The sequence below is a fragment of the Triturus cristatus genome, chromosome 1_2, assembly GCF_964204655.1.
Source record: "Triturus cristatus chromosome 1_2, aTriCri1.1, whole genome shotgun sequence".
In the NCBI taxonomy this organism is placed as follows: domain Eukaryota; kingdom Metazoa; phylum Chordata; class Amphibia; order Caudata; family Salamandridae; genus Triturus; species Triturus cristatus.
Window position 1 is genome coordinate 1,000,568,045 of NC_140580.1, and position 14,922 is coordinate 1,000,582,966.

The 14,922-nt window shown below is 44.0% G+C and overlaps 1 protein-coding gene across 1 annotated transcript; it reads left to right on the forward strand.

Moving 5' to 3' along the window:
• The first annotated feature begins 13,593 nt into the window (after positions 1–13,593).
• Positions 13,594–14,613, forward strand: LOC146868571 (uncharacterized protein F54H12.2-like). The gene is made up of 2 exons (XM_085624134.1): positions 13,594–14,027; positions 14,244–14,613. Exons 1-2 carry the CDS (start codon positions 13,594–13,596, stop codon positions 14,611–14,613), a joined length of 804 nt encoding a protein of 267 aa, XP_085480260.1.
• Positions 14,614–14,922: the final 309 nt, after the last annotated feature.

Sequence of the window (14,922 nt, forward strand, 5' to 3'; positions counted from 1 at the left end):
ATTTAAGGTTGATTCTTCAAGGACGTTTAATGTGGGTAGGAACATGTGCTTTCTGTGCATCTCTGGAGAATGAGTTTCAGATCTGTTGTTTTTAACCTAGGAATGTATAGTTGAGACATGTGCAACAAGGAAAGTATAGTTGAGACGTGTTTTAGTCTAGGCATCTCTGCTTAAACGGACTGTCTACATGATCAGAGAGGTAGATGCCTGCCCTTGCCTGAATGTTCCCTGTCCCTTGATGTTTTTTGTTTTGCTTTATCTGATTGTAATGCTGGTCCTCCTACAATCTTGCCTCATCCTCATGCTTGTTTCATTGTTCTTTGTTGTGCTTCACAAGCCGGGAGCAGCAGAGTTGAAGGGAAATGCTGAGTGCACATTGCAGCAGGAGCACAGATCACATGCAGGTGGAACAGCAGTCAAAGAGCTTTTTTAATTTAAAAGCGCTGTGCTGTCATCTTTGCATGTGCACAACAGGATGAGTTTTGCTTATTTATTGGCTAAACCATATGAGTGAATAGGCATAGCCATGGCGTGCATCTGCCATTTATTGTAATGGAGCAACTTTCAAACCTCCAATTTCACTAATGATGCAGTGGCTAATCCCTGCCAGACCAACCCCACTCCAAACCTTTATCACTAAGGGCAGCCGGCCTCACGGCAAGAGCCAAACCTGAGCACTGGTGAGTTCATGGGAAGAATTTGTGGGACAGGGGCATGGAGAGAGAGAGATTTTTTGAAGACGACGGCCGCAATGCAGCCAAAACGGACCCCTTATGTGTCCGCCTTACGGGAAAATTCCAAGTACGGCCCGTTCGGCACTGCCAATAAAGGGATTTTCGACCAAGAGAGATGTGTTCAAAGTTACTGTTTCATATTTACAGCTTCACATCAATAATCCATATCAATTTACGGTGATCACCGTAGGTGGAGTATTTCAGTAATTGTTAGGTTTTAAATCATAAACAAAACATCCACATAACTGCCTTTTTATGGGAATGTCTATGTTTTTTTTTAAAGCACATATCACGTCAGCTAAAGAACGATACATTTCCTTTATAACACATTTTCAGTAACCTTTTAGGTTTGTAGTGATATATTTTGACCTCTGACCAAAGCAGGAATGATCTGTCAAGTCATTTGACCATGTTTAGTGGGATTTGAGCACAAAGTATTACCTTCAAACCCACGCTGTGCCCAGCCCCCATACCCCACCTCTCCGTGAAGGGTTTGGCTTGTGACTATTCCCCAGCCCTCTGCCCCCTGACCTAGAACCCACTGTGCTTGGGATTTGGCCAGTGAAATTAGGGCACATAGAATGGGTTCGGCTTCACCCTTTGTCTCACGTAGCTCCAGAACCTAATTCACAAGCCTAGCAAGAATTTTGGCCCACATGCATCGAAGCAAAAACCGGTCGCAAACGGGCAGATTCTCAGAATCTGCCCCTTTGCGACCGGTATTTTTGCATTTGGGATGCATCATCCCAAATACAAAAATCGCAATTTAAGTAATCTCTAAATTGTGATTACTTAAATTGCGATTGCATTTAAGGAATCTCAAATTGAGATTCCTTAAATGCAATGCATTAAAGTAAAAATATTAGCGAATTCGCTAATGGGGGGAGTAAATTACCATGAAGTTGAACTTCATGGTAATTTGCAAAAACTTTGAAAAATGCACTAAAGTGCATTTTTCAAAGTTCCATTTTACACACACACATGCCTTTGGGGCATGTGTGTGTGCAAGATGTACTCATATGCAGATTTCAGGGGTGCAACAGGGTGTCCTTTTGACATCCTGGCACCCTTGAAATTGCATGAGCAATTTGCGATTCTCTAATTGAGAATCGCAAATTGAGAATGTCTTCCCATTCATTCCTTTGGGCCTCTAGGCCCATAGGAATAAATGGGGAGGTATTCCTTAATTGCGACTCGCAATTTGCGAGTCGCAATTAAGGAATGTTTAGAAATCGCTATTTTGTAAGCGATTTCTAAATGCATAGCCTTTTGCTATTCCTTATTAGCGAATCCTTATTTTTTGCTAATAAGGAATCGCAAATGGCATTGTTGATGCATGTGCCAGTTTGTGCACACAAGCTTTGGCTGTGTGGCCGTTTGCTTTGTGTGCACCCATTCCCAACAACCCTGCCCTATTGTCTATTTCAATGCTCTGGGCTTCAAATTTGATTGTTAAACTAATTTTAAGTGAAATTCAGCACTTCAATAAATTACCATATCATCATCATATTAACTGTATTTCGCATAGAAAAACCATAAGAGTGCACAATGCAAGGGACATTATACATGCATAAAAAAGATCATAAAAGCAGATCGTATCCAAATACCAGTGTACATATATTAGAAAAAGCCAGTTATAAGACAGCAATAGACCGAAGCTGCCACCAACTAAGACCAAAACCAAGATACAAAAACCTCAAAGAGAAACTTTAAAGAGTACTCCTAAAGGTTTCGCTGTTTCACCCGGTTTGTGTGTATTGTTTTCATTTATTCATACATTTAGTCTTTAATTTGGCTTTTAAAAACCATAAAGGTTCATCAATGCATTAAAAACACATGAGTCAAATAGGTATACATCAAGATCCATATCAAATTAGGATGTTATTTGATTAAAATAAACCTTAAAATAAGATTAGTTGTTTTCTTGGCCCCCTGCACATAATATCGAAATGAAGTGCCATGACAGCATAGCCCTGGTTTTCATCACCAGTGAAATCCTCTTTGTCCATCCCTTGTCCTAGGAACCTTTTCCTAACACACCATATACAAAAGAGAAATCTAGATACTGTGAACACTATCACTTGGTGGAGTTCGTATTTCAGTATTCTAAGGGCTTTGAGGGGGTTAGAGATCTGTAGGTTCCTAGACATCTGTACTATCCACATTTGTCTTTCTCTTTTATATGCTGGACAAAAGAAAAGTACACGTGCCTCGGTTTCTTCTGCTGCTCCACAGGAGGGGCATTTCTGATCTATTTCCCTCGGGGAGTGAAGCATGCCTGAACAGCAGATACAACTTCCTGTCAAATACTGGCTGGATCTTGTCTAGGAAATTCTAGTATCTATAAACATCTTCAATCTGTATAAAATTCCTACTAAATTTGCCCACATTTGGGCCCTTCATTAAAGAGGAAAGTCTATAGACCCTGTAGCAGTCAACACATTTCTTCTTGGAAATTGCCAGAGAGGTTGTTAGAGGGCCTTCCCATAGTGGTCAGTCCTAAACTACTCAGTTTTCCTGAGATGAGAAAACCAAGGCAGGCTTTTAGCCCCTAGCATCCTCAGAAGTTCTTCTAATGCTTGTCTATACGGGGTCAGCTCTAGGGTCGACCAAATTCTCTTCCAAAATAGGAGAAGTCTTAAAGCAATAACTTCCAAAATGGGGCTCAACCCTAAATCTAATCGGAGCAGAATCAGTGGGGCACTAGGGGGAAGAACCACTAGGTCCCTAATAAATTTGTTTTCTGCCAATACACTACATTTAACAGACTTATGTCCCCATAGCTCTGCCCCATATGTAATAGCTTCCGAGAGATTGGGTCTTGTATATTTCCATCAAAGGGCTAAGAGGTTTAGAAAATGAAAACCTATAAACCTTGTCCAGGTCACCTGTACTCTGTGCTAATTTCATCCTCTGTTTCCCTATGTGAAAGACCCAGTCCATGTGCTCGTTGTAGGTGATCCCCAAATACTCAAAAATGGTGACCCTCTCCAGCGGGATTCGATTCAACATGGGGTTGGTTCTGGTGGAATGCACAGAATTAAAAATCATGAATTCTGTCTTGGCGACATTAACCTCAAGGCCCTGCTCAATGCAAAAAGAGTTAAACCCATCGAATATCCTTTGGATCCCCATGGAAGATTTTGATAAGAGGAGGGTATCATCGGCGAACAACAGGGCTGGGATTTTTGTGGAACAGATCTTGGGAGTATCATTCTCATCGATCCCATTTAAGGTATCCATCAACCCATTGATGTACAAGCAGAATAGGGTCAGAGCCAACACACAGCCCTGCTGTACGCCCCTGGTTACCAGGAAAGGTTCAGAAAGGTTCCCCAATTTCCCATATCGAGCCGGTGCAAAGTTCTGCTCCTAACTTTAGGACTCCTAAACTGAGAAAAATCCTAATTTTAAGACTTTCGGTATTCACAGAAGGCATTTAGGAGTCCTAAAGTTAGGACTACTAACTTCTGTGAATACCGAAGTGAGTAAGTGTCTTCTGTGAATACCAAAATGAGTAAGTGCCTTCTGTGAATACGAAAATGGTAGTAAGTTTAGGATTTTGTCTTAAGTTAGTTCTGTGAATCGGGCCCCGACACCCTTCAACACCCTTACTTTTCCAGTAGAGGTGCTGGAGGCAGAATACCTGATCAATGATGAAAGTCGATTTCTAAACCCTGCTTGTAGAGTGATAAGAGCATCATGGTCCTCTATCCACTCTCGGAGCCGTTTTAGAATGACCCTTGAAAAAATCTTCTGCATCGCATCCTTTAAGGCTAATGGGCCTGTAATTCCCTGGTAGAAGGGGAGAACCTTTCTTATGCCTAGGGATTATTTCAGCAGCGGCCCAAGTCTCAGGGATGGGCATACCACCCAATACAGCATCAAAGATGACTTACAAATAAGGGCCCCAAACATCATATTCTGAAAGATACAAGTCCCCAGCAATCCTATCGGTTCCGGGGGCCTTGTACGGGGCTATGCTTAAAATATCCTTACATACTTCCTCCAGGAAAACTATTGGAAAATCCACATTAGCCTTTTTACCAGCTTGGTTCAAGTCATGTGTTTGATGGTCTACATTTTAAGCCACCACTACCTCAGGGGAATCCAGAACATCATAAAGTAAGCGAAACTGATCATTCCAGACTTCAGCCACAATGCTTGGCTCTAGATTATTTCTCCCTTCTCGATTGCCAAAAGTAACTATATTCCAAAATGCTCTTGGAGCTTTATATTTGAGGGCCTGTAGGAGAGGCCTCCATTTGGCCATGTCCCAGTAAGTATAGGCCTGTTTGATGGCATCCTTATACATGGTTTTAGCACTTGGAATCCGGGCTTTATCCTTGGATTTTATTGCTACTATTAAAATAGCATTCGCTTTTCTACAGTACCCATTATATCAGGTTGAAATATTTTTTTGATCTCTATGGACGTTGCTCATACATAGAAAAGATCCCTCAGTGCAGCTACACATATGGAATGAATCTCAGCCACTTTCTTCAACCTATTTTCTATGTTTGATGCCTCCATACAAGCATCAATTCTTCCATAGCAGTTCCCATTATTTTATAAACACCTGAGATGGAATTGGGGGACTACTGTATTTCAGCCCAACAGATGTGTCTCCTTGATGTCGACAGACACAGTCTAGAATCGACTGGGTACCTATGCTTCCCCTGTATGTTTCCATCTTGCAATAGAAGGTCTAATGCCAGTATATTATGGTCACTATCATGTCATGATGAAATAACAACATTTAGAACTGAGGCCCACATTTTTGTATCCACAAATACATACTCTATTATGGACTCGGACCCGCCTCGATTAAACGTAGGGTGGCCATATTTATCTGATGTTGTCCTCCCGTTGCAAGCCCTAATTGATTGGTTCAGTGTTAGAGAGTAGAACTTTAGAGCTATAGAGGAACACTTTTTTAGGGGGATATGGTTGTGGCAGGTATAGCCCACTGCCTGTCTTCTTCGTCCAGGGCATCACTCGGTCTAATGCCCAGTGGCTCATAGTGACAATTGAAGCCACCCCTATAATCTTAAAGTCATGCCTTGGAAGGGAAGGCAGGAGGATTGATAATTATTTCACTGCTGAAGATGCTTGGCCCCTGCTGACTGTTCTTGAGTATACATTGACCATAACTAGAGTTCTAGTGGAGGTAAATTCCAGCATTACACACAGAGGGTCAGAGGACCCCGTCTCAATCTTCCTTGCCGAACAACCAAAATCGGTGGGAATCGAGATTGTCACCCTCAAGGGTTTACCTCTCTCTCTCTCTCTCTGGACACACAAGTTACCATATCATACCTGATGCGATTGGCGCTCCCAAAAGGCTAATTGAACTTAAGTGACATCAGGTCCATGAATAGATAATGATCCCTTGCGGTAACATTTTCCAGTCAAGGTCAGCCAATCAAATTACATAATTCTGTAGATCTATCCTGTAGATATAAGAATAGCTGATGAGGAAAATGCTGTCTTGTACAATAAGATTTTTCATTTCAAATCCTTCTTATTTCTGGATTTACAAAGAATTTAAATGCTCATTTACACCATTTTCAAACCCCGCCTTAATATGTTTTTAGAATGCAAATATCTTGAAACCTATTGAACAGATTTACACCAAAGCATCTATTATGAATAAAGTTTTGTTTTCAATGCACGTTTGATGTAATTAGGTTTAGTTTTTTTGCCTTATCAGAGAACAAATATTGTGTAGTAATTAAAATGGTAAATTATAGTTTTACATCATAACAAAGTAAAATGCTGAGAGGAAGAAGGAACTGCTCAAGGACAACTGGCTGTATACAGAATGGAATCGAGAAAGGATGACAAAATGATCTGCGTTATTGTGCAGAAATGTTAATCTGACTTAAAGTGACTGATATATGGTGGGCATAATTGGCATTACAGCGAACCTGCCATAAAATGACCCTCCTTGGCCTATTGCATGATACTGGCCATCCCTGGCATATGGTGCACATTGCACTGTGTGGCCATGCTTTGCATATTATCAACATCTTTACCATTACTGTTGTCATTCAGAAATAAAGAGACCACTCACGCTTCTGCTATGCATCCTGTTTTCTGGTAGACTTTCTTCCATTTGATGACTCCACTAGTGCAACAAGAGTATATATGTATTTTTCTGTTCAGATGGGACAGTGGTACGTATGCATATTTGACAAAACATGAGTAGCTGTTATTTAGGGACAAAACTAGGAAATTTAGAGAACAAACTGACATTTCAGTGAAAAATAATCATTTAAAAAAGTATACAAGCTTGTGTATCAGGAAAGGTAAACAACACATTACTTGGAATTGGAATCCCTGAGCAAAAAGGTGTTTGCGCAGTGGTCAGGATTTTACAAACTACTTGTGATCGGTGGTGAAGAATGTAAAATATATTGTTTATCTACCCACCTAACCCCCTACAACTTAATTCTCAGTCATGCTATGTGACGGAAAACTACTTATGAGAGGCAGGATGGGAGTACAAAAGGAAAGGGAAGGTAGAAGTGAAGAATAGTGATACATACATTTTAACACCTTCGCTGCGGCGGCAGCGCTGGGGGGTGCGGGGGGGGCAGCGCGGTGGTGCGGTGCTCATGACGGAGCCACTCCGTCATGAGCCACGGTTGGGCTGTGCTCATGACGGAGTGGTTCCGTCATGACTCCGCCCACAGCGCTAATCGCCCGCACAGGCGGGGAATTAGCGCCGCGTGGGCGGCGCGGCCGCCAACGGCCGCAGCATGACGGAACCACTCCGTCATGAGCACACGGCAACCGTGGCTCATGACGGCGTGGTTCCGTCATGAGCACGGAAGGAGTTAAAATATGGTGAGAGGCCACGTTAAAATGGCATCTTCCGATTACATGAACTGCTTGATAACCCTATAGCTTTTGTGCCGATTTTTGGAAGACATTAGACTGGAAAATCCTCCAGTTTGCTCCTATGTTTTACCAGGTTTTCTTGAAGGAAAGGCGGTGATCCCGCTAGTAGTCTAAACAGATACCATCGATCACCATGCGTGTCCTTAAAAGTGACAGGTACCCCCAGTAGGTCCCCCGCCCTTCACTGTGTCCTTAAAAGTGACGTGTGGCTGCAAAAGTGACATGTGTGTGTGTGTGTCCTTAAAAGCGACATGTGTGGCTGCAAAAGTGACATGTCTGTGTGTCCTTAAAAGTGCCAGCTGCGTGTCCTTAAAAATGACAGGTCCCAAACCCTCAGGGTGGATGTAGGCGCCCATTTGGTCTAAGGGGATGGCATAGGGCGGGGCTTCTTTTGGAGACAACAGTGAACCAGAGACCTATGACGCGTGTATGTCCTTGTTGTGGTGTAGAGGGTCACGCCCCCCTTTAGGATCTGTTTAGGATACATATAAGGCCTCCTTAAGAGCCTTGTACATTAAACAGCCGCCTGAATACGAAAAGGTTCCCACAGCAAAATGAAGAGATACAACCCGTTCGTGAAAAGCCCCGTGGGCTGTGACGTTAATGGTTTTGGTAATGACCTTTGTCAGGAGGTGCAAAAACTCAGTCTCAAGGAGTGTGTATGCAGGCTGTCGTTGATTAAGGGCGCCAGCAGCGAGAGTGAGGGTTCTTGTAGTGGCAGCGTGTTTGCTGGTCTCAGTTTCGTGGATATTGAGGAAGATGAAGAAGCTGTAGCACCTCCTAACACACCCGTCTATGAAGACATGGATCTTCAGGAGGCTACGGAGCCTTGGAAGGTCGCTGAGCAACAGCCGGGTACAAGCGTCGAAGATGATGGGGCATCTCAGGACATTAGCGACTCTCAAGATTTCAGAGCCGCCGCAGAGGGCGGTGAAAATGCAGAGGTTAGTAAAAAAATGTTATGAGTAGTCAGTTACAAAAATTATGTATTTTATGTCTTCAACTAATGGCATGTCAATCTTCCTTCTTTTTGACCCCTAGAGAGCAACACCAGCTGGATGCACCTACTTCATAATATGCCATGGTAAGGAGGCTGCAGCACCTCCTAGCACATCCGTCTATGAAGACATGGACCTTCAGGAGGCTCCGGCTGCTGAGGAGGTTGTTCTGCAACAGCCGGGTACAAGCGTCAAAGATGATGGTGCATCGCAGGACATTAGCGACTCTCAAGATTTCAGAGCCTTCGCAGAGGGCGGTGAACATGTGGAGGTTAGTAGGAAAAGGTTATGAGCAGACAGCTACATAATTGCTGTATTTTATTTCTGCAACTAATGACCAGTCAATCTTTCTTCTTTTGAACACTAGAGAGAAGCCCCAAAAGGACCTGCGGCAGAGTGGCGGCCTGCAAAATCGAGCAATGTAATCTTCAATTGTCTATGGTGTTCAAAACAGGCTGAAAGCTCCACATGCCAAAACCGTGAGGGTTGCGACAAGTGTGTATGCGGCTCTAAGAGCGATGCGTGTGAAAAGGACGATGAAGGAGTGTCCTACTATGAGAGGCGAGAAGTTAAGGGTTTCGCAGCGACGGTGATACTAAACTGTGTCAAGCGTGACTATTAGAGCCTTTGTCACGGACACCAGATGAACGATCCACAGCAGGCGGCTCACGAATGTTTGTGCGAATCATACAGAACAAGAACAAGACGCTATATTTGTGGTTTGCTAGATCCGTACAAGGTGTATAAACTGCTAAGGGTAGTGTACGGGATACACCCTGAAAAGAAATATGTACACCCCGAAATGATTAGTATCTTGACAGCGGTACTCAATGATATCCGACACCCCTATGCCCCAAGCGTAAAACTACCTGCTATGCAGGAGATGTGCCCGACTTTTGATAGAAAGCTGATAGAAAGACTCGTAGAAAGACGTATGTGTAATATGTATAAAAAAATAGAAAAATAGGGGCTTTGGCCCCCCGAAAACTATTCAACTAAGGTCTTATGTAGCGGTACAGGATAGCGTGAATTTAGAACAAAACTAGTGGCGTGTTACATCTCAAGCTGGCTATGTGTTAATCCACACTTATGACACTTACTGTGAAAATGTAAAGTATCTTCTGCTTAGATCTGGATAGTATTGTTTTTTATTTTTTTTATAAAATGACCTTATACAAAACAAGCGTCTTTCAATTCATTTGCTGTAACGGATGATATCATGTCGAGGGCCAGGTTAAGAAAACTTTATTATGATACAAGCGGGGTTGGCAGCTTTGGAAGCGTCGAAGCTCTATACAGAAGGGCTGCAGATGAAAATGAACCGGTAAGAGGAGACCTGGTCAAGACATGGCTATCAGGAGAAGAGGCGTATTCACTCCATAAACCGGCCAGAAGACGTTTTAAGAAACGTCCCAAAATTGTTAATGCCCAAATAGATTATCAGTGGCAAGCTGACATAATCAGCCTTCAAGATGTAGCAAAACATAACAACGGCGCTTGTTATATATTAACCGCCATAGACTTGTTGTCCAAGTATGCCTTCGCAGAAGCGCTACGCGATAAAAGTGGGGCTAGCGTCACAGCCGCTTTAAAAGCCATCTTCGAGAAGGGTCGGATTCCTCAAAAACTACAAACAGATGCCGCTAAAGAATTCTTAAACAAGGCATTTACAGAAATTATTAAACCACCACGGTGTTCAACATTTTGTAACACACACGGAGGTAAAAGCAGTGATTGTAGAACGGTTAAAGAGAACTTTAAAGCCTAAGATGTGGCGTTATTTTGCGGCCAACAACACCTACAGATACGTGGATGTTCTACAGGCTTTTTTAGATGTATATAATGCCAGTTATCACCGGACCATCAAAATAGCCCCCGGAGAGGTGACTCCTAGTAATTCCTTAGCTGTTTGGAGAATGGTGTATAGGCATAATTTTGCTACAAAGGTAAAGAAGCCTATTTTAAAAAAAGGAGAACACGTGAGGATTTCAAAATATCTTCACGAAGGGCTACCAACAGACTTTTTGCAACAAAATATTTATAGTGGAAAGTGTGGAGCTTAAAGAAGGGTTGTATATTTACAGGTTAAAGGACTATGATGGGGAAACGGTGTTGGGGATCTTTTACAAGGAAGAGTTACAATTGGTACCTGATGATCCGAACCGTGTGTATAGGGTTGAAAAGGTTCTGAAGAGGAAAGGTAGAGGGGTTAACAGCCAGGCATATGTCAAATGGAGGGGCTGTGTTGCGATGTCAGTAGCAATGGACAAAATGTAGCCACTAACCTCAGAAGATCGCCAGCAGGAATGATGGTAAGCAGAAGAGCCCCCCTACTCCCCTAGGCGCAACCCCACACAGAGAGCAACATACACTACTATGTACTAAGGCACCCCGGGGAAAAGGGAAGTGGATAAAATACTAAACACTGTGGACCAGACGGTTCTTCCGGGTCCTGCTTTTGTTATCAGACATACAACAGTCAGAGCAGGAGTGTGGAGTTCCCGTGGTGGCAACTATCTAAGGAAACGAGACAAGAAGCAAAGGGTTAGGCAAGGATACAAAAAGAACCAACCATACCAAAACATAGGGAGAGAACTATCTTACTCACACGCTCCACACTGCAGTACTCAACAAATAAGGTAAACAAGGTAGATCAATAGAAAGGATACATTCCGAGGACTCCGTCCTGTCTTTTGTGTGAAACAAAGTCAGCACCGAATTCAATAGTGCAAAAGTAAAAAAAAAGAGTCCAGCTCACCAAGCAGTTTCTTCACTACGAGTTTGATCAGAATATTAAAGGGCAGCAAGGTATAAATTCCCTTGACTACAAAGGGGCGAGGTCCAGAGAAAGCGCTCCTGTGCAGTGCCCCCTGGCAAACAACCTAAATACCTGAAAGCAGCGCGCGCTGAAATCGGCTCCCAGGTCCTGTACAAACAGCACGCCGCTCCAGTTTCCTCAGTGGATCGGCTATCGCCAGTTTCAGGAATACGAAGGCAGCAAAAGTATAAGACTCCGTCTGATCTGCGACAGCAGCCTGGAACTGGAGATTCCGAGACTCGGCCCTCCTGCGGGGAATACCTTCCGCGGCCTGAGCTCAGGGACGTGAAGACTCACAGTAGTGGCAGACAATAAAATAACGGGTACTCGAGGACACAGGAAAACGACAGGCTGCAAACGGGAACCAAATGTGACATGGCAGTCTGGTGGCAGACTTCCTCATACCGGAGTTCGGGAAACAACAAGGAAGTTTGTCAAGCCCCGATCCTCGGATGAGGAGGGACTTTGTAGCTTCTGTGTGGGCCGAAGCGCCGGATACTACTTCCGGTATTCTGAACATTAGGCTTCTGGGACCTGTAGTGCCTAAAGTGTTGCTCGCCCCCTAGTGGTCCTTCACTCATAACACTCTCACACTCGGTCATTCTTTTGTTGAATGAGGGAGAGGGAAGTGTGCTAAGCACCTTGTACCCTCGCAAACGGCACGTGAGTGCCACAGGCTGGCCGGATAAATTTAACAGTTGGGTTTAGGCCAGCTCCCTGAAGGGTGTGTGAGCTAAGGACCATCTAAAAACAGCTGATAAGATGGAGACAACGCCCTTTTATATTACCTTACCATCCAACGCTTCGAAGGACATGTTCCCCGACAATCAGATTTCTAAATACATCGTGAAATTGGCTAAGCCGGTCGACCTGAAAGGGGATTGGGAGGTGGCCCTAACAGAAATCCAATACCCTAGAACTTGGAATACATTTACACCGAGCGAAGCTAAGTTTTACATAAAGCGTGATCAGGACAATGTGAACATGCACGCTGGCATACCGTACGGTTACTACCCAACCGTTGCTAGTGTTGTAGACGCCATCAACAAATCCATAGCCAACATCGAAGCATATGCCAGTATTCAGCTGTCGCTAGATAACGTCAGAAGGAAGGTGTTTCTTAAAGCCCCGAGTCGCGGCACGACGTTTAACAGCTCCGGTAAAATAAGAAGGGTTTTAGGCACCGTGTTGCATGCGAAAAGTCTGGTGGAACAGGATCACACGTGTCCCGATATTAACGAAGGTTTCTACAAGCTCTATGTGTATAACGATATAGTAGAGGCCCAGAGGATCGGGGATAGTTACTCGCCGCTGTTAAGATGGGTCCACGTACAGGGTGAAAATAATACGATGGTCAATATTCAATTTAATAAACCCGACTACGTCGCAGTTTCTAAAAACCATTTTGACACTATTTCAATTATGATCTATGATGATCAGTCTGAGCCGGTGGCCTTTAAATACGGGAAAGTTACTGTTAAGCTTAATTTAAGACCGAGACGCGACAGCGGCTATTAAGCAGGCATCATGGTGGTCGTGAAAACATACGGGGACCCTGCTATGTACAGGGACTATTACAGAAACCAAGCCGGATATGGAGGTCTTCCGAACTTTCAAGGGTCGCCTGTTATGTACGGGCTGGTTTAGGGGGTTTCTTCGGGAGTCTGTTTAGAAGAGCTATGCCGTTCTTGAGAAGAGGTTATGAAATTGCAAAACCGCATGTTAAGGCGGCTGCTACGAGCATTGCCCAGGATATGGTTGGGTCTGTTACTTCGGCTGTTGCAGAACACATGAACAAACAGCCGCAAGAAGGATCGGGGTTGGTGTACACACCGCGCGCAAGTGTTAAAAGGAAGCGCCGTGCTTTGAGACACCGGGGCCCACCTGCCCCCTATAAAAAAGGAGGAGCTCTTCAAAACGCACTCAGAAAAGAAGAGCTCCAAGACGGAAGAGAGCTGCGAAGAAGAAGAGAAACGGCTCTAAAGTAAATATTTTTTAAAGCACCGTAAACTAAACCATGGCCTTCGTACATTGCGCATCTGGAGAGTGCGCCAAATCCGAGTTAGACTTGTTTATGGATGGGTCCGCCATAGCAGCAGATGCAAAAGTGGCGACGATCGCGTATCCCCTAGCCACCATGTTTAATCAGGTGGACATCACCCTGGGCGATAGGCTCATCACACAGAACGATAACATGTACGCCTACAAAGCCTACATTGAGAGCATTCTAAATTACAGTAGTGACGCCCTTGACACACAGCTTTCAGCGGGTCTCTTCTACAGGGATACACACGCCCAGTTCGAAGTCATGGCTCTGGACGGTGCCAATAGGGGTTTTGTAAAAAGAGCAGGGCTTGCAGCCGGCAGTCGCACCTTTGACCTCCTGGGACGCATACATTCAGACTTCTTCATCCAAGATAAACTGCTCATCAACGGAATTGATCTTAAGATCAAACTCACTAGCAACAAGGACACATTCTGCCTCATCAGCGGTGATGCGGAATCGTACAAACTGGACATACTGTCAGTGAGCCTGTTTGTAAAGAGAGTGAAAGTGTCCCCGAGAGTCAGGTTAGCGCATGCCGAAGCTTTACAAATATCAAACGCCAAGTACGCTGTGGAAAGAGTAGCTCTGAAAGTATTCAGCATCCCAGCAGGGACTCGCTTAACACAGCAGCAGAATTTATTTCTGGGACAACTACCCAAACTCATCATCATCGGCTTTGTGGACAATACAGCTTTTAGCGGCACCTATGCCTCAAACCCCTTCTATTTTAAACACTACAGCATCAACTACGCCGCGCTGGTCCATGAGGGCAATGTGATTCCTACAAAACCCTACACACCCAGTTTTATAACCTCCAGCTACATCAGGGAATATCAGGGGTTGGTTTCGATAACTGGGAAGCATCTAAGGAAATGTGGTGTAGCCGTGTCAAGAGAAGGCTATGGGGCCAGATACACGCTGCTCGTATTCGACCTGACACCCGACATGGAAGACGGCGATCACTACAACCTGGTCAAAAACGGGAATCTAAAAGCTGAAATATGGTTCAGTGATCTGCTGGAGGCGAATGTGAACATGGTCGTATTCTCGGTATTCGACAGCATCATTCAGATCGACCACGCTAGACAGATTTTGTTTGACTATGTTTAAAACAATTGTGAAATGGACACTGTGCAGATACGGGACTTCTTAAGCAGGCATAAATATGCTCGGAAATACTTTTTAGGTGTTTTCCCTAGCGATGGGCTACCGGCTGAAATAGTGTCAGAAAGACCCCACACCCTAGTCTTTAACACCTATCCGTATTACAAGGGTGGAACACACTGGGCGGCCGTGTTTATAGATAGTGACAAGGTTACAGTGTTTGACAGTACAGCAGAGTTCCCTGAACACAGAATATATACACAGCCCATTATTCAAGTTTGTGAAAATAGTTGCAGAGTATTTATTTTATAAGTA

What these genes read in the sequence shown, in the direction of transcription:
- LOC146868571 (XM_085624134.1), top strand. Translation starts at nt 13,594, where the DNA reads ATGTTTAATCAGGTGGACATCACCCTGGGCGATAGGCTCATCACACAG. An exon ending in AAAGTGTCCCCGAGAGTCAG is followed by an intron (nt 14,028 to 14,243) that starts GTTAGCGCATGC and finishes TAAACACTACAG; the next exon opens with CATCAACTACGCCGCGCTGG.